Source organism: Lissotriton helveticus, chromosome 5_1 (genome assembly GCF_964261635.1).
Source record: "Lissotriton helveticus chromosome 5_1, aLisHel1.1, whole genome shotgun sequence".
In the NCBI taxonomy this organism is placed as follows: domain Eukaryota; kingdom Metazoa; phylum Chordata; class Amphibia; order Caudata; family Salamandridae; genus Lissotriton; species Lissotriton helveticus.
Window position 1 is genome coordinate 2,011,182,085 of NC_136065.1, and position 25,206 is coordinate 2,011,207,290.

Here is a 25,206-nt window from a genome sequence, read left to right on the forward strand (position 1 = left end):
CATTGCGTAGGTGGCGCTTCGGGGCTATGGGCGGCAACAAGGTGTTCCTTCAGTGCGGTCTCTACGGTGTCCGCAGCGCCACTGCGGGTCTTCGTCAGTCGCGAAGGATGTTTGTTTCGCTCCGGTCGGTGGCAAGGGGCAGGCTGAACTCCGTAGGCTGGGTCTTTCACGGGTGTTGATGGTCTGAGCGCATCAGAGTCAGAGCATCGGAATGGGCGCCATCTTGCGCGCGGGGGGGAGCACACTTCGAACGCTTCGATCTCCTTCACTGCGCCTCCCCGAAGGTCTAAGCTGAGTCTGCGGAGTGCACCAAAGGTTGCTGTTGGGGACCTCTCGAGTTCAGAGGGGTCCCGGGTCTGATAGCAGATATATGAGACGGATAAACAGGCGAGGGCCGGGAGCTGCGTTAGAGAGCGGCCATTTCCTCCGGCTGCTAGCCACGCCCCCCCCCCCCCCGGTAGTAGTTTTAAGCACTATGGAAATGTTTTCATGTTAAGCTATTCAATCAAGAGATTTGTGCAAAGGTATATCTTGCAAACTACAGCTATTGATCCTTGTTAAGAAAGCGTACTGCCAAGGAGCGCTATCAACCTATTAGACCAACCACCAGACGTGCAGCTTATGCTATATGCCACAGCACTGATAGGACTTGGATGTCTGCTGTATTAGAGGTTGGGAGGCTGTCACTGCTTATATTCCAGCTCCCTGGAAAAGACCGTACAATTGAGGAATTGGTGGCAAAAATTGCTTAGCAGGGAACAACAGCCCCAAGGAAGGCACTGTATCTCTACTATCTTTAAAGCATTCCAGGGTGGAGTCTGCCCTGGCTGAGAAGGCTGTCACTGTCTATTTGTCAACCCTTTGGAAAAAAACTAAATGAAAGGAACTGATGTCAAAAAAGCTGTGAAGGAGTCAAATGCCTCAAGGAATGCACTATAGCTCTACTATCCTTCAACCATTCCAGAGTGAAGTATGGCTTCTCTCCGAAAAGTCAAGACCCATAAAAGGGCATGTCCATTAGCGATGCCTGTACAAATTTGGTATCCAAATCTGCACCAATGACGTACATTAATACATCCTGCCCATCATGGATCATCTCAGCCAAAGAGATCCTAAGGTCCTGGAGATCTCGCTAGCCGCACTCTAAAAGGCATGTGTCAACTGATCCAGCATTTTTGGCTGGCAGAAGAAAAGATTTATTTGCCAAAGGCATCGATCCTTTTGGCTAATCTACCCAGGGGATTGATCACAAATGAATAGAATGACCTTACTGGTCTAAGTGTGAACAATGAGACTTTCCAAAGTAAGGTACCTGATAAAAAAGTCAGGGTCACCAAGCACCATGTTCTGGCACAGGATCAGAGTGGAAACCAAAGGCAAATGGAGTTTCTGCTGGTAGTTGTGATCTGGTAGGAACTGGGTTGGAGTCAGGCTGCATCATAGCTGGCTGAGCTTTTATAATTTCGAACATGACATCAGTTATTGCCATCAACCGGCACCAGTGGAGTTGGTATCATGGTCCAGGCGACAAGGACCGGTGTCTAAGAAGGACACCACCATGACCAATATCTTTGTTGGCGGCCTCCCCTACCACCCGACCGACGCCTCGCTCAGGAAGTACTTCGAGGTGTTCGGGGACATCGAGGAGGCCGTGCCGGCAGACCGGCAAGTCCCGGGGCTACGGCTTTGTGACCATGGTGGACAGGGCCGCGGCGGACCGGGCGTGCAAAGACCCGAACCCCATCATTGACGGGAGGAAAGCCAATGTCAACCTGGCCTACTTGGGAGCGAAACCAAGGAATATTCAGAGTGGTGAGGCCTCTTGTACTCCTGTTAAGATCGGCCTCGGAACCAAAAACAGACCTGACAGAAAAATATTGCAACTAGCCCAGCTCACTTGTACCACAGGCTTTCCAACCATCTATTTTCTTTGTTTTCTATTCTTTCTCATCTTTCGGACCCGTCTTTTCTCATGCCTTCCTCTATGCCTGCTTGCCATAAAGTGAGAAACCCGTGCTGCCCTTTGGGAGTTTAAGAAGCAAACTCCTAACCTTCCAGCAGAGAAATGCCTGAAAAATAAAGTCCTTCTGTTATGCTAGTGATTCAAACACAAGGTGGTGGGAGGATGCTTGCACTAAGTAACAACGGATTTGTGCTTATTGTTTATCTCGACCTTACAAGTAACTATGTTGCCATGCTCAAACAACTGTGTAACGATGTAACCTGTAACTATGATCTGATGCTCATGTAATGCACTCTGATACCTCTGGGTCTAGCCAGCGCTTTATAAAACCTTTAAAATAAAAATAAATAAACAAAGGTATCAGTCCTTTATCCGGTGACCTTGACGGAGTGTGACTTAAATCTTGCCGTCCGAGCACCTTGTTAAGGAGTCAGAAGTCCAGTCCTGCGTTGCTTTCTGCTTAGACTTACCTGAAAATTTAAAGCAGGTAACAGCCATGTGACTGGATCCAGAAATTGGAGCGGGAGCGAGACCTGCATGAAGACTGCAACTGCAGGTGTTCAGCGACATACAACTTTGCATTCCAATCTTGAATTTAATTTGGGTGCCTCAGTGCGCATTCATCACACAACTCTGAGTCATGTCCAGAGCCCAAGCACCAAAGGCCAACTTTGGTGGGTCCACAACCAACATCTACATCCTGCAGTCACCCCTCGGTGTGAATTCTGTTATTTGTAGTTTCAACATCATTCTCTGGAGAAAAAATAATTGAGAGTCGTGAGTTGTGGGAAGATAGAAAAGCTGGGATTCGCGATCCAGATCTGTGTAAGAAGGACCAAAAATAAAGGAACTGATGTCAACGTGCAAGGGTGGCATTTATATGCAGCTCTGTTCAGCTACTTTCAGGATAGTATGTAGTCATCGCAGAGACCCATAGTGCCACCTGTTGGCGTACAGAAGCATTGCTACAACATTCTCCAGATCCTACATCATCTGTTTTTCTAATTATCTGATTGAAGTCCTTCATGATTTCCAATATGCCTTTTTCCATTTTCTGGTCATGTATTCTGCTCTACAGACTCCCTACTGGTGGATTATTTCTTCAGAAGAAAGAGCCTTAGTCTCAATACCGAAATGTTGTCACCTGTCTCAGTTTGTATGACCATATTACGTTTGGATCAAAAACTTCTCCAACAAATCTGGAGCCCAAAAGATTAGCAATCATAATGCAGCTCGAGATTGAAGTATTTAAACGATCTCTGGTGTTTGAACCAAAGGCACCATAACTTAAATGTAGAATCTTACTGCTTGGATTTCAGAGCAAGTGGTCTGTAAACACCACTGGAAGACATACCAATAACACCCTTCATCTCCTACCATCAAACTTCCTGAATGGCCTGTGAAAAAAGTAATTTTGACAGACCTACATGAAAAAACCTGGGGGGGGAAATAAATAAATATATATAATCCCACTGCCCAACCTTCAGACATCTTAACAGCATTGGATGGAAAAATGAATTCCCTACCGATTGCCAAGGCAGTGACCTCTGGGACTGAAAAGACAGACTGGATAACTGAAACGTGGTGTAGTGTTTTCTATTTAAAGTTATGATACTTACTTGCCTATTTCATTTTATTTCGAAATTTCAAAATTGGAGAATTAAAAAAGTAAGTAATGGCTGTTACTGCAACATCATTTTAAGAGTTTAACTGACTTCATTATACTATAACCTAAATTTGTCTTCAAACGGCAGATGCTAAAACAGGTTCCATCGTAAAGTGTTGTGGGATTCTATTCTTAGGCACAGCTAGTCACTATTCATAAATATGTCCATGTGCCTATAATAAACCAGCCAATCTCACTCTGCTCATATACACCATTTTAGCATGTACATACTCCTGCCCTGGAGCTGCCCAGTCCAGAGGATCAAAATACCGACACTCATAACAGAGACTCACCAAAAGCAGCTGTGCTCCTTTCTCCTCATTCTTCTCATCAATCTCGGACAGCAGCATTTCCAGGCCATGCGTCTGTGAAGACACCTTGCTGATTTTGGTTTCCAACTTTCGCTTCCAGTCATTCTCCTCTTTTGCAATTTGGAACAGGATAATCTTCTTCTCATCCTCCAAAAGGATCTGCTGCCTCCCAAACTCTGTCTCCACTTTGTGTTGCTCGTCAGCTGCTTTCTTCTAGAAGATTGAGGGTGGAGTATTCAGTTAAACATCAAGTCAGAATAAACAGAACAGCGGATCCACAGAATGATTGTTGGAGTGTGGGAGCCAATGCAGCAGGCTAGGCTTAACCTGTAGTAATAGTGCATAGGCAGCTAGTAAACACATACTAATGTAGTATTGTGTTAGACAGTGACCCACGGTTATGATTTTTATTTCCAGTTAAAACCAAATATAACCGATTTTGGTGTCCTCCTCTAACAAAGCTGTACTAGTGCTCTTAGTTTTACACTGTGATAATTTGAACAGTATTCCTATAGAAGACATCTCCATTCCGCTTACAGCATCTCTACTCCACTCTTACAGAATGATCAGTGGCTATATCATGAACTTTAAGTCCCATGCAAAGCTTTCCCGGGGTCCATGCCTCAGTTTTGCTCAAACATGCCTGCCTACACTACAATACATTAACCCAGAGAATCTATGAGTTAGTGCATGAGTTGTACATAGTACAGTCCAGAATCATGACGAAACAAAGAAACAACCATTGCATGATGAAACACAGAATCGAGTGTTATCGAGTATGTGCATCAGGTAGCGTAATTTAAGTAAACAGAGGTGCATGGACCAGTGTTGAACCTGTGTACTGATGTAGAACATGTACAATGCAGCCTCAGAAAACCAAGTTCAACATTTGTTCCTACTGCCTCCATGTCAAAGCTTGGAATGTAGGCTTGACAGGTAGCAATATCACCCGTACAAACCACTGCGCATCCGAAGAACAACCACTGGTGGGAGATCCTTCTCCCACCTCGACGCCAAGACATGGAACACCCTCCCACTGAGCCTACGACAGATCCAAGACCTGCTGACCTTCAGGAGGACACTGAAGACCTGGCTGTTCGATCAGTAGCGCCCCGACCCCCCCCAGCACCTTGAGACTCTCGCCGGTATGTAGTGTGCTTTACAAATGATTGATTGATTGATTGATTTAAGGTAAACATATTGAGCTTAATTACCCCATATGGAAAAGGCACAAGAACAGTGTGACTATGAAAGTGTCTCACAGTGAAAAGGCAACTCTCACACATGCTGGCAGGAGCGTAGTCAATGCAATGCATTACAATAAACAATTCCCATAAACACGGTAAAGACAAGTGCATGGAGGGTTGCTTGTGGCTGTCAAATAAAAACAGATTACCATAGGCACAGCCCAACAATGTAGTATAAATTGGTTTAGAGACAGAATATTGAGTACAAAATATCGAGTTGCACAAATATCTAGTCATTAATATCGTGGGTCAGAAATATCGACAGCAAGAATATTGTGGTCAAGAATATCGACATAAGGTAATTAATATCATTTGCAAACATATAGTTGTTAAAAATATCGGGGCCTATTAGGATGGCGGGCGGACCCTAGCGGTGCTGGGACAGGCCGCCAGTGGTGCGGAGTTCCATCACTGGCAATTAGGATGCCACCACCACCATAGCGGTGGCATCCTCTATTCCCAGCATTGTGGTGGGCGGTGCTCACAGTACCACACGCCACAATTCTGGGAATGCACGTTAATGTTAATGTTAATTGGAATTTTTTAAGCGCTCGTACGCCCGGAGGCTTCATGGCGCTATAGAAAATGAACCAGGCAGGCAGTCAATAAGAGAAGCTGTGCTGTCAGTAGTGAGCTTGGGTGAAAAGCCAGGTTTTCAGAGAGTGTCTGAAGCTGAGGATGTTATCGTTGAATTTTATGTGGAGGGGGAAAGAGTTCCAGAGACCTGCAGCAAGGTGGTCAAAACAACTGCCTCCAAGGCGTTTCCTTTTAAATGGAGGTACAATCAGAAGTGATTTATAAGTCGAACGGAGATGACGAGAGGGGCAGTATTTTTTGAATAGATCTCTGATGAATAAAGGGCCAGAGTCATTCAGAGACCTGAACAATATGCACCCGGCCTTGAAGGCCACACGCTGTTCAACTGGCAACCAGTGAAGCTGTTTAAGGCCAGATCTAATAGATTGCCTCCTAGGTATATTCAAAAGAAGCCTGGCGGCTTGGTTCTGAACAAGCTGGAGACGTTTGAGCTCTCCAATTTGGAGGCCAAGATAGAGACTGTTAGAGAAGTCAAGCCTGGACAGAACCAAGGAGATGACAATCTGTGCAAGGGCTGCTGAGGAAAAAAAGCGAGCAATTTTTTTTATTTTCTTCAATTGGAAAATACTGGAAGATACCACCGCTCCAACCTGTCTTTTTAGCGAGAGATCCTCGCTAATAAGGATACCTAGGCTCTTGACCACAGTTGACTTAGATGGGGGGACTCCCATACTAATGGGCCAGAAGCTGGAATTCCAACTAAGCGAGCTCTGTCCGGGCAAGACCAGCTCGGTTTTGCCCGGATTGAGCTTCAGATGATTGCAGCTCATCCAACTCAGTATGTGGGACATAGTTCTTTGGAATTCAACCACTGAGTCCTGGGTGTTAAGAGGAAAGATGAGCTGCAAGTCATCCGCATAGTTGAAGATGGTTACATTTGCATTCCGGAGGGAGTGCAAAAGAGGGCGTAGGTAAACATTAAAGAGCAGGGGGGATAACGAGGAACCTTGTGGTACCCCGCAGGTGGTAGATATGGTGGGAGCAGAGAAAGAGCCCAATCTGACCGATTGAGTGCGGCCCGTGAGGAAAGAGCGGATCCAGCTCAATGCAGGACCCCTGAGACCTGCCTGTTCGACACGGTCGACCAAGATGGTGTGGTCGACCGTGTCGAATGCAGCAGAGAGGTCCAGAAGCACAAGCGCCTGATGGATTCCTGCATCTGCATTCCGCCTTAGAGTGTTTAGCACCGAGAGAATGACCGCCTCGGTAGAGTGGCAAGGTCGAAACCCTGCTTGATTAGGTGCCAAATACTCGTTTTTTTCCAAAAAGCTGGAGATACTTTCACAAACATGTGACTCCAGAAGTTTGGCACAGTATGGCAGCAGCGATATAGGTCTGTAATTAATAGGATCTAATGGGTTTGCTCCTGCCTTTTTTATGAGGGGAACAAGAAGAGCTTTTTTCAGACCACATGGAACTTTGCCCTGTGAAAGAGACCCATTCATTAAAGAAAGTAGACACCCGGGAAGATTGGTGCCCACTTCTTTCAAAATGTAAGGGGGACAAATGTCATCGGGGGAACCGGTTTTAACTTTGATAAGAAGTTTAAGTCATTTGATCTGATCTATGAGGGGAAAGGAGTCTAAAGTGGCAGGGTTGTACAGAGTGTCATCAAACAAAAGAGGACGCTGAGTGATGGGGATACTTTGCTTGATAGAACAAATTTTATCAAAGAAAAAAGAGTTCAGTGTATTACAAAATTCTTGGGTGGGGACTATCGGGAGAGAAGTTCTATCATTAGAGCTAAGATTCTCCACAATATTGAACAGCTCTTTTGACTTATTTTGGGCTTTGAGAATTTTATCCGAAAAATAGTCGGTTTTGCATTTAAAAATGAGATTTTGATAGTCCCTGCGAGCTCTGCGAAAATTGGCCCTATCGTGTTCTAAATAGGCTACACGCCACTTGCGCTCCGTTTGACGAACCTTAAGTTTAAGGCTTTTCAGGTGAGGTGTAAACCACCTGTGAGCGTCATTGGGGCGAGAGCGGGAGAAGTCAATGCAGGGTGCATGAACATCAGCTGCCTGGAGCAGCCACTCTGAAAAAGCTACTTCTGATTCATCAATGTCCTGATCAAGTGATGGACAGGTGGAAGTAAGTGAATCTAGAAATGCCGGAATAACAACATTCTTCCACATTCTTGCCTTCCCACCTTGTTGTGACTTAGGTTTGCTGTTTTTTGCGATGGTCAAGCTGAAATTGATCAGGAAGTGATCTGACCAAATGCACGGCAAGATGGAGTTAACTGCCAGAGAAATGTTTTGAGACCAAATTTGGTCAAGGCTATGCCCTTTCTCATGGGTAGGGAGATGAATGTGTTGAATGAGATTGAGGTCCAAAAAAGTTTCTTTCAGTGTGGCTGCCTGAGAGTCAGATTCCACAGAGTCCAGCCAAAAATTAAAATCTCCCAGCAGTATAATTTTGTCATGGGTGATAATCAAGGGGGCGAGTTGTCCCGCTAGGGATGCAACAAAAGTGGGCATGCTTTGAGGGGGCCGGTATATGAGGATTACAAGAAGTGATCCCGTGTCCAAATCCATTTTAAAAATTAAGTTGCCTGCCACTTTGTCCGTGCCAATGCAGGGGAGTACCATAGGTACCCCCCATGTGCCCCCAACGTCACCCCCAACATCCAGGGGGACATCAACAGGCCCCCATTTGCGAATTCTGCTTGCCTTTCTGTAAAGGCTGTACCCAGCATGCATTGTAATATGGATGGCGGTATCTAACAGACACCGCCACCATATTCAAACCTTTTCTGCCCGGACGATGAGTCGGGTTTATAGGGGAATAGGGTGGGAAGTAATTTAATTATATTAAATTTATACATTTTATATTTGAATTTTGAGTTTTTAGTTCCATAGCGGGTCATGGGTTTATAGGGGAAAAGGGTGAGAAATAATTTAATTGTATTAAATTTATTTGAAAAAAATTATTTGAATGTTGCGTTTTTAGTTCTGTAGTGGGTTGTGGGTTTATAGGGCAATAGGGTGGGAAGTCATTTAATTATATTACATTTATTGATTACCTTGTAATTATTATTTCCTTAATTGAGATGTTATAGTGGTAAATGTGTAAAGTTTTTTTGATTACTTAATTAATAATTGGTTGTTAATTAATTTCAATTAATGAATAGGTTATTGATATTGGCAATTGTGTAATTAATTTTAGGTGTGTGTTGTGGTGTTTATAATTATAAAGGGTAGGAAGCAATCTATTTTTAATTTATGAATGAATAATTGGTTGTTAATTAACTTTAATTAATCAATTTGTAATTAATTGTGGTAATTGTGTAATTAATTCTAAGGGACCCATTACGATGTCGGGCGGATCACCACCGCCATGGTGGCGGTGGCGATCCGCCCGACATTAATGTCCCCCCGCCACCCATTTCCCCTCCGCCATATTACTATGGCGGGGGGAACGCGGCGGACGTAAACACCGTCTGCCGCTTTTACGCCCCGGTCGCCTTAAGGCTGGGGCGGAAAATGTTTAATATGGTGGCGGTGTCTATGAGACACCGCCAGCCATATTATGATGGGCTTCCTGACATGCTTTTCCGTGGCGCAAGGCATGCAGAGACTCCCTGCGGGGGCCCGTTGTGAACCCCCTGGGAGTCCAGGGGTTGGGGGGTGCACATGGGGGTACCTATGGTACCCCCCCCCGCATTTCAAAGTGCAACATGGCAGGCACCGCGCAGTGCCTGTCATGTTGTGCTTTGAAATGCACAACGTGCATTTTTACCATTGCGGCGGGTGGCGCTTCCTGCACCGCCCGCCGCAATGGCAAAAATACAGGATGCGCCCGCCAGTGTGGCGGGCGCATCCTAATGCCCAAGGCGGGACCGCCACTCCTATTGCGGGCGGTCCCGTTTTGCACAAGGATGGCGGGCAAAGTCCGCCCGCCATCCTAATGGGGGCCTTAGTGTGTGTTGTGGTTTTTATAGGTGTAAAGGGTGGGAAGGGTGAAAAGTATTTTTTTTAATTGACTAATAATTGGTTAATTAAATTAAATTTAATTAATTAATTGGTAATTAACTATGGTAATTGTGTTATTAATTGTAGGTGTGTGCTGTGGTGTAGTAAAAGGTGGTAAGTAATTTGTGTTTAAATAATTAATATATAGTTGTTAATAATGTTTTTTTGGTTTTTATAGGTGTAAAGGGTGGGAAGGGTGAAAAGTATTTTTTTTAATTGACTAATAATTGGTTGTTAATTGATTTTATTAATTAATTGGTAATTAACTATGGTAATTGTGTTATTAATTTTAGGTGTGTGCTGTGGTGTAGGAGTAAAAGGTGGGAAGTAATTTGTGTTTAAATAATTAATATATAGTTGTTAATAATGTTAATTATTAGATATTTATTTTTGGTAATTGTTTATTTTTTTGTGTTTTTACTTTTAAAGGGGTAAAGGATGCAATAAATATATTTTAGTTATTTAATTATTAGTTGCTAATAGTAATAGTTTTTGTGATGTGGATATTATAGTGTTTTAGTGTGTGTAGTCAATTAGTGTTTATTCATTTTTTATATTAATAATATTTGTTAATTGATTATTAATTATGATAATTATGTAAATAAATATGATTAGAAATTTTGAAGTGTTTTTGTATTGGTGTAGTGTCATAGGGTAGTAAATAAAATAAATACATTTATGTTTTGTTAAATTATTTTGTTTGTAAATATTTTCTAGTTTAAAACAACTATGTTATTGTAAATGTATTTATGATTTAATTTTATATAATATTTGTAGGTGTTTGTTATATGTAATTAATATTATAATATGTTCTCTTTATATGTTTAATATTTTTTAAATATTGTTTACTATTAATATTATTTTTTTTTTAAGTGTGTGAGTGTGAATGGTAATTTTTACCCCTCGACTATGCAGCACTTTACTCTACTGTTGCACTCACCGGCGTAGGAATAGTATCCTGCACTTTCCCTACTGTTGCACTCACTAGAGTTGGAATAGTAATTTTTACCTCTCCCCTATTCTACACTTTCCCTACTGTTGCACTCAGTGGAGTGAGAATGGTAATTTTTACCCCTCCGCTATCCAACACTTTCCTACTGTTGCTATTTCTGGAATGGGAATAGTAAATGTTACCCCTCCACTATCCAACACTTTCCCTACTGTTGCACTCACTAGAGTTAGAATAGTAATGTTTACCTCTCCACTATCCAGCACTTTCCCCACTGTTGCACTCACTAGAGTGGGAATAGTAATTTTTACCTCTCCCCTATTCTACACTTTCCCTACTGTTGCACTCAGTGGAGTGGGAATAGTAAATGTAATTATTTTGCTATCCAATACTTTTCCTACTGTTATTCTGATTATATTGGGCAGTTTAATTTTAAAATAAAATTCATTGATGAATGATTTCATTTATTCTAGAAATTTTTTTCATTTTAAATATTTACATATATTATTTTTATATAATTTTAAAGTTTTAAAATACATTAAAGATAATAGTTTATTAATTATTTTAAAGTATGTATATACATTATTATGTTTGTGTATTTTTTTTTATCACGTTTATTTGTAAAATTTCATAAACATGTATATTACATTTTGTGGAAATAATATTAATATTTATTATATTTAATATATATTATTTCATTTTATGTATATATATATATATACTTAAATCGATATTTTTTACATCAATATGTTTGATTTGATATTTTTGTACTCACATGTGTAGATAAGGGAGTCAATATTTTTGAAGCCTATATTTTTTATTCAATATTTTGAACATCGATATTTTTAACATTGATATTCTATCAGTGAACCGTATAACTTTATTCATGGTGTAAACTACACAGGCACACAATCCAAGGCATTATGAAGGTAATGCGGTTTCTTTATTATCTCAGCTACTTTTTTATACAGAAAACAGTTTTCTGTCCCCAAAGTACTTTGAGGATTCCTTTGTCGGTTTCTCATCCGTGACAGGTAGAGTAAGCATTGGCCCAAATTAGATAGCAATGATATATTTATTAGCCCAGTGCCTTCTTGGTATCTCTGGACAAAGAAAAGGGCAGTGTGACACAGGCTGACAGTAACAGAGCACCCAACAAACTATATCTCATATCCTATGTAGGACACCTTCATTCAACCAATCTTTGCCATTTATTCGAAGAACACAGTAGTGCTAACTACCCACAATTGACATTTTATCTGCTGCAATCAAATCTTAACCACTTGGCTGCTAAGGGGTTTTCCCCTCCTGTGCTGCATATTTATGAATCCCATTATACATGACGAGTTGACCTTGTCATGAGCACAGATCCAGTGTGCCTCATGACGAGTTCACCTTGTCATTAGCATGCAAGTGGTTAATGAGATCCAAACACATCTTAATCCATGCACATTCTTTACATGGGGGACTGGACTGATGGGAAGAGGACTTTGCATGCTGGCGAGTAAGACATGGAGGTGAGAGAAATAAGGAAATATTATTTGAAAGAGCAAATCAAGGAAACTGTACAAAAGAGGGTGATAGGAGCAGGAATAAAGAAATGCAGAATTGATAAGAGAAATGAAAGACGGAAAGTTGAGAATAGAAGCAAAAAATCTTGATAAGGACTGGAAATACACCATCCCAGTGTTTTTTTACAGCCCAAAAAGACTAAATACTGGTAGCTAATGATGTTTACAGTAACAAATAGAAATTGGAAACAGTAAAGCCTACCTGAAGAGAATGAAAAAGTTAAGGTGTGGGGCACTAAAATGCTTCCTTTTCCAAAAGGCATGGATCATCCAAAGTAAGTTAATTTGTCATCAAACCCCCTTTGCCTCTGACACCTCATTACTTCCAGGCAAGGCCCTCACAAAAAATGCCTCGGTTTTGTTTGGGCAATCTTGAGTCTCAAAAATGTTTAACTTTTCAGTGACCGAAGGAAAAGTTACTAACCTGTAATCCTAATACTTCATAATGATTTTGCTCCTGGTGTTCATAAATGATATAAAACCTTTGTACATGTGCAAGAAACCAAAACATGTCTGCACATGTGCAAGATCCCGGGACATATTTCTTTTTTTTCAGACACATATTTAGGTTTCAATTTAACTCCTTCCGTGCTAGTGACGGAACCACTCCGTCACGAGCCACGGGCGCGCTGTGCTCATCACGGAGTGGTTCGGTCACGCCACGGCCGCTCCGCACTGATTCCCCGCCTGTGCGGAACCACTCTGTCATAAGCACTGCGCGCCCGTAGCTCGTGACGGAGTGGTTCCGTGACAAGCATGGCGGCGCCACGCGACCCCCAGCGCCATGGCGGAATTACCGCCACCGCCAAGGGGTTAAAAATTAATATAACAACAAAGAGGAATTAATTAATCATAATGTTTGACTGAAAATCCACTGCTTCATACTACTTCTAAATAAAAAAAACAATGTGAGAATCAGTGAAATCGGGGGGCGTGGCCAAGCAGACGGCCAAGATGGCAGCTCGGATCTGATGCTCAGTCCGGCCATCCAGCCGAATGGCGTGTTCCGGCGTTTAACGACGACATCACGATCTAAACGCGATGCCATGGATGCCTGAACAAGTTCTACCTCCCCCGATGCCGTAACGAGATCGCTGAGTGCCATGGAGCACCCGAAAAGGTGGACTGTTGGCCTGCGGCGTGGGCCCGTCTCCTCTGAACAGCGGCCCTTGAGCAGAGCCGTCTCCGCCTGGAGTGAGGACAGGCGCTGATCCCGGTGAGAATCACCGCGGCATCCTCCCTTCATTGTGCGCCCTCTGCCCTAGCATGTTACCGCTGCCTGCGGTGTTGGCTGTCGGCCCGCAGGCGGAATACGCCGCAAATTTTTAATCGAAGCCTCTGGGGGGAGGGGCGTGAACCATGCCGACTTTGATGTCTTCCCGGCCTGCACGCGATCGCTAGGAGATGCGCTGATTCCTCCCAACAGGGCCGGTCCTAGGCCTTCTGAGGCCCCGGGCGAAAGGGAAGATGCGAGGCCCCCCTTGTTGCATATTGCGTCACAAGAAGTGACATCACAGAAAGCGACATCGCAGTACTATTGATCTTATTTGGCATCACTGAAGCTAACTAATGTGGATATCAGTAACATGGACAAAAAGTAGAGGGGATTGAAAACACGTGAGCAAATATCAATTTATTATAAAAAGTAGATAAAATTAAATATTGCAATGAAACAAGGTTGAGAGAATGAACACAATGCTTGTTGCAAAATGCAGTGAGGTCACAAACTCCAAACCAGATCGCTTGTAACCACAAAAATGTTTGAACATCTGGCCCATGGCTCTTCTAGCTGACAAGTTAAAACTTTTTGATTCTGCTGGTTTTAGTTTGAAAGTGAAAATTACATAGATTGGTCCAAAGATCGCCGACCTTGCACCAGGAAGCTTAGCACCTACAACAGTGATTACTCAGGATCAGGCACGTTGCCCATTGGGCTCAAAGGGCTTCAGCATCTTTTTAATTGAGATTTTTCAAACAAAGAGTACAGGCACAGTATAGAAGAAAGAGGAGCAATCGCATAGTGGGGTATGAGGACTGTGAGACGGAACAGCATGCTTTGCTATCAAGTTGTAGAGTCAAGGTACCATCATGACGTAACATAACATAGTAACATTTAATCTTAGTATCCTAGGTCATAGGTGCTTGAGATGAGTAAGGAGCTATAAGAGGACTGGCGAGTGTTGAAGCGCAGAGAATTCTAGAGGAGGCCACCTCACCTACCGGTAGTGAACAGCAATGTAGAGCAGACTTTTTGTGCAGTGGCGAGCGTTACTATTACGTAATCTTTAAGGGTGTGTAATATACCGACCTTGGAAGGTTAAAAGTGTTAGCTTGCCTAGGCACGATTTACATGTAGGAACCGCAGGTCAGGAGTGAGCATCTGATTTACTGACACATCTTGCCAGTAACGCATAAAGAGCATCTTCTGGTCTATGCCGTACTTCAGGACTAGAGGATAAAATGCATTTTGAAGCAATATGGTTGAGATGTGATAGCATGGCCATCGAAATGATCACTGCAAGAAGTCACTCAGCACCACCACAGCACCACTCAGCACCACCACAGCATCACTCAGCGCCACCTCAGCATCACTCAGCACCACCACAGCACCACTCAGCACCACCACAGCATCACTCAGCACCACCACGGCACCACTCAGCACCACTCAGCACCACCACAGCACCACTCAGCACCACTCAGCACCACCACAGCATCACTCAGCACCACCACAGCATCACTCAGCACTACCACAGCACCACTCAGCACCACCACACCACCACAGCATCACCACAGCATCACTCAGCACCACCACAGCATCACTCAGCACCACCACAGCATCACTCAGCACCACCACAGCATCACTCAGCACCACCACAGCATCCCTCAGCACCACCACAGCATCAGTCAGCACCACCACAGCACCACTCAGCACCACCACACCACCACAGCATCCCTCAGCACCACCACAGCATCACTCAGCACCACCACAGCATCACTTAATTAAAAAATTAAAAGCCATTGTTATTTGTAATATCAATACATCTAAGTCACGTAAATACAAAACATGTTGCTTTACAAATGCTATAGGTGTCACATTTGCGAAAGTTATAACTATTGGCATTGTAAATGACAAAGCTATTAATTTAGCTATTTTCAAAACCAACACATAAATAATAAAATTGTCATTTACAAGACCAATAGCTCAAACTTTCCTAATGCGAGACCTATTGCATTGCAAATGCTTGTTTAAAAGGTCCACTATACTTAAACGGCAAGGTGCTGTTCTACTAGTAATTTATGAACGTGGTTTCCACTGCAACTGATTTTGCTTCACTTACTTTTTCACGTCTCTGCTTCCTGCCCAATAGCCACCGATGGCTACAATGCCCACATTACAAAGATGATAACAATTTTGTAGTCCAGGACAGGCTCATTGGAGGCATACATTGCCACCTTCACTAACTTGCCAAATGTATCACCAATATATAAATGAGTCCTGCTTAAAACCTACACTCTTTCTGCGCTTTCTGAAACAGACACCGAAGGCTACAAGGCCCAGGGAAGGGGGCCCCCACACCATGACCTTCCAGCTCGACACAGTGCTATGAGGCACTGGGAGGGGGCCCCCCTCCCCTGGGCCTTCAAACCGTAACAAGGCACTTCCCAAGACACTGCAGAGAGCTCATCAGAGAGCAAAAAAAAAAAAAAAACGTCAGCTGAAGGGGTGTGCTTCAATTGTAGGTGTACCTAGCTTAGATGGCAACAGTAAATATATTTTCGATGTGTATGTAATATTGCCCCCCCTGTCAGATCAGTACAAGTCAAATATTGCTTATGCATACATTTTAAGATACAAGACACTGCCCTACCAAGATTCGAAGTATTACAAAAGCCAGTTGATCTGGCTGCTCCCTCCTCCCCTCACCCACCTTCTCTTACCTGTGTCCGGCTGGTGCTCGAAAGAAACAAAGGGGCCTCTGTTGCTTGGATACAAAATGCCCAAACAGAGCCGAGAATGGCCGGTACTTAACCAAGGCGCCCGAGGCGCTGCCGGGGGCCCTGAAGTGAGCTGTGAAAGTGTGACCTTTCACAGGGGCGCGAGGCCCCCTGTGTTTTGCTGAGCGCGAGGCCCTGGGCGGCTGCCCACACTGCCCATGCCTAGCGCCGGCCCTGCCTCCCAAGATGGAAGAGCAAAGCACTTCCAGAAAAAAACAGAGGAATAACGTGGATTAATTTACCCTGACCTCACGCCTGGTCCTTTACCAATAAGTAGACGCCCTGGGACAGCGATGCACTCTCCTGCACAGGGGTATCTTCATCTGGTGACAGATCAATCACGGAATACTGGGCGTCACAGCACACCCCGCCCCCGGTTTTGGCTCACGAGGAGATGTAGAGCGGCAAGTTTGCATTAGTCGCCCAGGCTGTTCGATCTAAACACCACCTTCCCCAGATTGAGGCCAGCATATGCGAATTACCAAATTAGCCTTAATTCCCACAGTGGGCAAACAACATTCGCCTCTCAGTGTGTAAGCAAGAGAGGTGCGACTTCCCATTTTCACTCAGCACATTGCCCCTACTCAGTAACACCAAGAGCCGTAGTGTTTGTGGCGGCTGCTAGAAGCACTGCGCGGTGTTGGTGCATTGTCCGTCCACCCTGAAAATTTCCGCTGAGGACTGGCTGATTGAGGCCGATTCGCGCTACGCTGCATGGGCCGCAAAGATCCTAGGCAGAGAACGCTTCCTTTTGAGAGGTTACCGATGCACAAGTTACTTACCTTCGGTAACGATATATCTGTAAGAAACAGTAGTTAGTATTAGATTCCTTACCATAGAATATTCCCAGGCGTCAGACTGGATCCGGAAAGTTTTGCGTAGCAGCACCCTTGCGCGTCGGTAGGCGTCGTCTGCCGCTCCGCGTCCGTCGTCGGAGTCATGGTCGCCAGGATGACGTTGTCTGAGTATTTAGACGCCGTCCTTGCGTGCTGACGTCAGTTCTTGTACATAGCTTTCCGCGCCAGGAACGCTGAGCCATGAGAGAGACCAACACAGGTGCCATGAAACTGGGGCCCTGAAAGGGATGACCTTAACCCTACATATCGGTTCGCAGAATGGGGATGATGGGTGGGGCGGTAAGGAATCTAACACTAACTACTGTTTGTTACAGATATATCGTTACCAAAGGTAAGTAACTTGTGCATCTGAAAAAAACAGTTTAGTGTTAAATTCCTTACCTTAGAATAGATACCCCATCAATACCAACCCCGGTGGTGGGTCTGCGAACCAAGATCACACCAGAAAGTCCTGGAGAATGGAACGGCCGAAAAAGCCATCTCTCTGGACCTGGCTGTCCAGGCAGTAGTGTGTAGCAAACGTGTGCAGCGAGGCCCACGTAGCTGCCTGACAGATGTCCTGCAAGGGGACTCCCCAACCCAGGGCAGTAGTAGCCGCCGTGGCCCGAGTGGAATGGGCCCTCAGCCCAACAGGGGGCTTCTTTCTAGCCAAGGAGTAACAGACCTTGATGCACAACACGACCCACCGAGAGATGGATTTGTGCACCGCCCGTCCCTTCTTCGCACCCACGTAACCAACAAAGAGCTGGTCGTCCACCCAGAACTGGTGTGTGCGATCAAGGTAGAAGGAGAGCGCATGTTTTGGGTCCAGACGGTGGAGCCTCTCTTTCTCTTTTGTAGGATGCGGAGGCGGAAAGAAGGTGGGCAAGGTGATGAACTGCCCAATGTGAAAGGCCGTAACCACCTTGGGCAGGAAAGAAGGACGCGTTCTTAAAACAACTTTGTCCGGATGGACAGAAAGGAAAGGAGGCTTAGAAGATAGAGCCTGGAGCTCACTCACTCTCCTGGCAGAGGTGATGGCAACCAGGAATGCAGTCTTAAGAGTGAGAAGACGAAGAGGACAAATGTAAAGTGCTCAAAGGGAGCGCACATCAGATAGTTCAGAACAAAGTTCAAGTCCCACTGAGGCATCACGAAAGGAACAGGAGGAAACATGTGCGTGATGCCCTTCAAGAATCTATTCACAACAGGGGACTTGAAAAGAGAAGGCTGATCAGGAAGCCTCAAGAAGGCAGCAATGGCAGAGAGGTGGCCCTTAAGAATGCCCAGAGCAGAGCCCTGCTGGACAAGAGAGAGAAGGAAGAGGAGAACCTCTGAAAGGGGGGCAGAAAGCGGATCCACAGCCTTTGCTGTGCACCATGCCACAAATTTGTTCCACCTGCAGGCGTATACCGATTTTGTGGAGGGACGCCTGGCTGCCAGAATCACATCACAGACTTCAGGAGACAAGTCAAATGGCCTCAACTGCTGCCGCTCAATCTCCACACATGGAGGTGGAGGCTGGACAGGTTCGGGTGGAGGACCGTCCCCTGTTGCTGCGACTGAAGGTCATCCTGAAGAGGCAGACGAATCGGGGGATCGACGGATATGCTGAGTAGCTCGGGATACCAGAATCTTCGTGCCCAGTCCGGAGCCACAAGGATGACTTGGGCCCAGTTGCGCCTGATCTTCTTCAGCACTCTGGGCAGAAGTGGTATAGGCGGAAAGGTGTATAATAGACCACAGCTCCACTCGTGACGAAAAGAGTCTCCGAGCGAGTGCCGCCTTGGAAATTCCAACGTGCAGAACTGATGACATTGCGCGTTCTCTTCGGTGGCGAATAGATCTAACCAAGGCTCTCCCCACTGCTAAAAGAGGCCTTGCGCCACATCCGAGTTCAGACGCCATTCGTGATCCATCATGCACCGGCGGCTGAGTTCGTCCGCCCTGGCGTTCAGGGAACCTGCCAGGTGTTGAACCACCAGGGCGACGCCCTGGTGTTCCAGCCATGTCCAGAGGCGCAGAGCCTCCTGACAAACGGTCCACGACCCCACCCCGCCTTGTTTGTTGCAGTACCACATGACGGTGGTGTTGTCCGTGAACACCTGCACTACACTTCCCCGGACAGAGGGAAGGAATGCCTTCTGTGCAAGCCGGATCGCCCGCAGAAGGTTGATGAGGAGCCGGGACTCCCGTCGGAGACCAGAGGCCTCTGACCTCCCTCACTCCCATGTGGCCCCCCATCCCAGTAGGGACGCATCCATCACCACTATGTGCTCCAGTTGGGGTAGGGAGAGAGATCTGCCGCTGACCCAATCTCGGTTTGTGAGCCACCACTGCAACTGTCATGCAGTGCCCTCCGAGATCCGGACGTGGTTGGACAGATTGCCTGATGCTGTGCTTACTGAAACTTCAGGTCCCACTGCAGAGTCCGCATCCGCCACCTGGCGTGATGCACCAGAAGGATGCAGGAGGCCATCGGCCCCAGGAGCCGCAGCGTCAATCTGACCGAGACTAAGGGATAAAGGCTGAAAGATCGGAATCAGAGCCTGAATATCCCGAACCCGCTGTTCGGGGGGATAAACCCAAAACTGCGCTGAGTCCAGAACCGCTCCGATGAAAAGGAGCTTCTAAGAGGTACACAGGTGTGACTTCGGCACGTTGATAGAGAACCCCAGCGAGTGCAGGAGGTCGGCCATAGCCTGGAGGTGGGAAACGACTGTCTGGGGCGAGCCTGCCTTCAACAACCAATCGTCGAGATAGGGGAAGACTGAAACCCCTAATCTGCGCAGATGAGCTGCGACCACCACCATCACTTTCGTGAACACCCGTGGGGCGCTGGTAAGGCCGAAGGGGAGCACAGTAAACTGAAAGTGCTCAGGCCTACCGTGAACCGCAGGTAACGCCGGTGGGACGGCAGGACGGGGATGTGGAAATATGCGTCCTGCAAGTCCAACGCTACCATCCAGTCTTCTGGGTCCAGGGCAGCTAGGAACTGAGCCAAAGTCAGCATCTTGAACTCCTCCTTCCGGAGGAAGCCGTTGACGCTCCGTAGGTCCAAGATAGGGAGTAGGCCTCCTTTGCCCTTCTTGGGTACCAGAAAGTAGTGGGAATAGCAACCACATCCTACTTCTGGCCCAAGAACGCGCTCGACGGCCCTCTTTGCCAAGAGGGCCGTAACTTCCTCCTGGAGAAGTCGCAAATGATCCCCGGACATGCGGTGGTACTGCAGTGGCATGGCTGGAGGGGTCACCTCGAAGGGGAGGGAGTAGCCCCTTCGGACGATTTGCAGCGCCCACCTGTCCGATGCGATGGAGCCCCAGTGAAGGAGGTGATGGCGAACCCTGCCCCCCATTGGCGTCGAATGGGCCTGAAAATTCGGACTAGGAGGATTTTGAGGCAGATGCTGCGGGGCGGGTGTGGACTGACCTTGCTGGTGTCCCCCGGCAACGCCACAGCGGTTACCACATCCGCGTTGAGGTGGGTTCTGCGGCCTGTGGCTAGCTGGACGTGGGGGGGCGCCCCTTCCTTGGCCACGAAAGAGACGAAAGGCGGAAGTTTGCTAGCGTTGGCCGAGGCCCAAGGACTTGGCCGAAGCCCTGGAGTCCTTGAAACGCTCCAGCGCACTGTCCGCCTTGTCGCCAAAGAGGCGACTGCCATCAAAGGGCATGTCCATAAGAGAATAAGAGTAGCTTTGACATCGCCCGAAAAGTTGGCGGACCTCAGCCAGGCGTGGCGGCGAACCGCCACCGTCGTTGCAACCGCCCTACCTAGCGAGTCCGTGGTATCCAGTCCACACCGAATGGAATAGCGTGCTGCATCCCTTCCCTCTACAAGGGATTGGTTAAGCTTTGCCTGGTCCTCCGCCGGGCACTGAGGCAGCACTTCCGTAACCGTATCCCACAGAGAGTGGGAGTAACGGCCCAAAAGGCAGGCGGTGTTGACAGACCGCAACCCTAAACTCAGTGAGGAGAACAGTTTCTTGCCAAACTGGTTGTACCTTTTGGATTCCCGATCAGGTGGCGGGGGCGGTCGGGAATGCGGTTTGGTAGGTTGAGGCCTGGATCACCTGGCTCTCCGGGGTGGGGTGAACGGACAGGAAACTGTGGTCCCCCGGAGCCGGGCGGTGGCGTCGGGCCACGTTCCGAACTACAGGGAGGCCTTTAGACGGCTTGGACCAGGTGCCCAACAGAACATCAGTGAGGGCTTTGTTGAATGGCAGGAGAGGCTCCGAGGATCTTGCCTGCGGTTTGAGCACCTCAGTGAGGAGGTTAGTATTCACGGCCACGACTGGGAGCTCAAGAGCCAAGGCCTTGGCTGCCCTAGTCAACACCACGCTGTAAGCAGCCCCCTCCTCCGTAGCCACGGTAGGAGGGGAGACAAATCCAGTTTCGGGCTAAGTGTCCAAACCACTGGCCTCCCCCAGTTCATCTGCCCAGTCCTGGCTTAACTGGTACTGCAGTGCCAGAGGGTCCTCAGGCCTCTCCCAATCCTTCTCGTCATCCATCTCCTGAAAGTCAGGAATAAATGATGGAGCCGGATCGTCGGTGAAGGGTTCACCATTCGGCGTCGAAGACGGCGCCTCGGTGCGCCGGTCCGACTCTGGATCCAGACCGGGGTGGGGATCGGGGACGACGCCGTCCGGGGACAGCATCAGGAGCGACACCCTTGGTGACGGCACCGACGGAGGGGTCGTAAGGACGACCGGCGTCGTCACGGATCCAGGCCCGGATCCTGAGGGGCCCTGTGGCGTCGGGACCGGAGTCGTCGACGGCGCCGGGGCCGAAGCACACGACGGCGCCGGGGCCAGAGCCGCTGGCCCGCTTGGGCTCCCAGACTGACTCGCGGGGCCCGAAGGCGTCTCGGCGGGACCCGACGGAGGGAAGCGCGACCTCATGGCCTTGAGGAAGGTGCTGATCTCCTCCGGTGTCGCGTTCAGCGCAGGGACCTGCGGGTGTGGAGCTGAATGCGGCGCTTGCGGCTTCGGCAGAGCCGCGTGGGCGGTGTTGCCCGAACCCCCGGCCGCGTCGCACGAGCGTCGGGGGAAGTCAGAAGAGTGATGTCGCTTCTTCGACTTCTTGTGCCTCGACTTACCTGAGGACTTGGAGCCCGACGAGTGGTGTCGACTCGCCGAGCTAAGCTGACTGTGACCCGCGACTGGTTCCTCGACCTCCTCCTTGACCGGGACCTAGAGCGGCGCTGGGCCGACTGCCGAAGTCCGAGGCGCTTACGGGACCGCTCCCATCTAGCTTTCGACTTCAAGGCCCGGCAGTCGGGGCACGACTTGTCATCGTGGTCGGCCCCCAGGCAAGAAAGGCACCGACGCAGGGTTTGAACCCGGGCATCCCTATCGGCACCGGAGTCGAGGATCGACTCGAGAAGATCCAAAAGAGATCAAAAAAGTTAGTCAAAAATTGACTAGGGATACTGCTCTTCCCGGATCTGCGCTTGCTGGCCCGGAAAAAAGAAGAACTGACGTCAGCGCGCGAGGGCGGCTTCTAAGTACTCCCGGCGGCAGACGACGACTACCGACGCGTAGGGGTACTGCTACGCGAAACTTTCCGGATCAAGTCTGATGCCTGGGGATATTCTAAGGTAAGGAATCTAACACTAACCTGTTTCTTTCAGATACTAGCCTACCTCACAGTTCGAACATGGCGGAGGCAGTACAGGGCCTGGGACCCGGCTTCAGGAGATGCGAACTATTTCAAAGCACTAGATAGTCGCTCTGATTCCCTTGATAAAGCCCTTGACAGCCTTGGCACCAAGGTTAAAGTTCATGACAGGCGACTGGATGTGGCACAGGCACGCATTTCCGACATCGAGGACGGGACTGCACAATCCGTCATACGGCTTGACCGCATGGAACGCATTCTGAAGGAGGTCGCTATTAAAAATGAGGACTTGGAAGCACGCAGTCGCCGGAATAACGTACGCATTCTTGGAGTTCCCAAATCGACTTCTACCGGCTGCATGGATTTGTTTGTTGTTACTCTGTTGTAGGATTTATTTGGAAGAGAGGCCTTCACTCCGGGTTTTGTGATAGAGAGAGCGCACAGATCATTGGGCCCTCGCCCTAACCCCGGTCTCCTTCCCAGGCTGAATGAAGCGATAATCATGAACTTTCAAGACAGAGACACTATTCTTCGACTGGCGAGGGACGAAGGAGACGTGGACTGGCAAGGCTCCAAACTGTCTTTTTATCCAGACTTCACCACCATGGCCCAAGAGGCGAGGCGGAAATTCAATGGCATCAAGGCCGCTCTAAGAAACTTGGGACTGCGCTATGGTATGCTGTATCCGGCTAGGTTGAAGGTGGATATGGACGGCAGGGCCGGCATCTTCGAGAACTCGACGGAGGCACAGGAATTCTGTGACATCTACAAACAAAAGAAGAACTCCGTGGTCAGAATGGGGTGTAGCTCTTCTCCTCCACACAGTGGCTCAGATGCGATTGCAGAACTATTTTCCAATGCTGGCACGGGATGAACGAGACACTCCGACTTTCAGGCATTATAGTCCAATGTTTTGCTGGAACACGCTCGCCGATTTAAGGCTGTTCTTAGAAGCACATGTATTGCCAAACACGCCGGAGTGTTGAAGGACCTACGCAATTCGCTGGCACAGCTTGAACGAGACCTAAAGGCATTAGATGGGATATCTGCACATCAGGCAACATCCACATATGAGGATAGACGATTGGCTCTACTGGAGGAATATAGAGACACAGCGGACAGGGAAATTCTATTCTTAGGGCAATATCAGACAGCTAGACGCTACGGAGAGGGTGAACTGCCTGGGAGGGTCCTGGCCCAGTTACTGAGACCATCCTATCACAAAACCTGCATAACCGAGCTGAAGACATCTGACTCACAAACTCACAACTCCACTAAATACCTTCAGAGTAGCTTCCTAGAATTTTTTTCCAAGTTATACTCATCAAATTCAAATTCAAATTTATTTATTATGTTTTGGCTCTCGAAGAGGGCCACATAAAAACATGTACAAACAAAGCAACAGAAATCATCACAAGTGCAAGAGTAATAAAAACATGATATTCGAACCGTAACATCAACACTACAGACCCTCAGTCCCACGAGGCCGGGTCGGCACAATCTTCCAGAAACATTAATAAATAGCTAAAAATCCTTTAAAAAAGTTAAAAACATGAGCACAAAACATTTCATTCGGTGGGCAATAAAGTGCATTCAGGAAATCTTGTAAAGTGACAATGCTGAGGCGTAGGCAAATTACTTTAAGCCATCGATTGCGCAAGCTACGTAACATAGGACAAATCAGTAGTACATGCATACAGTCCTGGTTATTCAATTTACATAAATTGCACAACGGTGAAGTACCATGCCATTTGGATAGCAGCACATTAAGGGGGATTAAGTCGTACCGTAACAAAAACCAAAACCTACGAATCCCGTGTGGTAAATTCCACAGGGCATACGGTTGAGGCTGTTTCAATCTATAGGAAGAGATGAGTGGCACCACATTCCTTTTATCTCCGATTGTTTTTTTATCAGATAAAAAACAATACTCCCACGAAGCCTCCTTAAGGACCTGCTTTAACAGCATGGGAGAGTAGGAGAAGAGCGCACTTTCATCCAGTCTAAGGATTTTGACAGCCCTTCTAAAATTACTAACAAGTTTGGAGAATTCCTTAAAATTGCCCAATAGTTCATTTTTGAGTAAAGCTCGCAGGGTTCCCTCTCTTGCTCTGGCCAAATTGGCTACCCACCTTATTAAGGCACACAGCCCCTGAACCCAGGCACTTCTGAGTCCAAAATCCAACCTGCAGGCGGCCAGAGGACAGGCATTGTTTAAAGTCGAGAGGGATCTTAGGAGTTTTCCCTCGATCTTGTGGCAAAAGTCCCAAAGTTTTATCTCTATTATTTCTATACCGTACAAGATGGTTGCGGGGATTTTAGCTCTAAATACTTCAAGAAGGCTAGAGAAATGTCTTTTCCCCGTTGCCAGGTATAGGGACTTTAATCCATTGCCATGGGCAAGAGCTTTGCGAGAGCAGTGCTCTATATGGGGATTCTCGCTCATGTTGGCCGAGACTATTTTCCCTAAAAATGTGT

The 25,206-nt window shown here is 47.1% G+C and overlaps 1 protein-coding gene across 3 annotated transcripts in view; it reads right to left on the minus strand.

The window, feature by feature from the left end:
* The window catches only part of LOC144756179 (E3 ubiquitin-protein ligase TRIM17-like), a 401,785-nt gene that overhangs the window by 156,986 nt on the left and 219,593 nt on the right, over nt 1–25,206 (minus strand). For 2 of the 3 annotated variants that reach the window (XM_078645768.1, XM_078645767.1), the window contains exon 4: nt 3,923–4,153. The exons of the other annotated variant lie outside the window; for it this stretch is intronic. In XM_078645768.1, the coding sequence (XP_078501894.1) occupies nt 3,923–4,153 (231 nt within the window). The remainder of the gene's footprint in view (nt 1–3,922; nt 4,154–25,206) is intronic. 3 annotated transcript variants of the gene reach the window in all.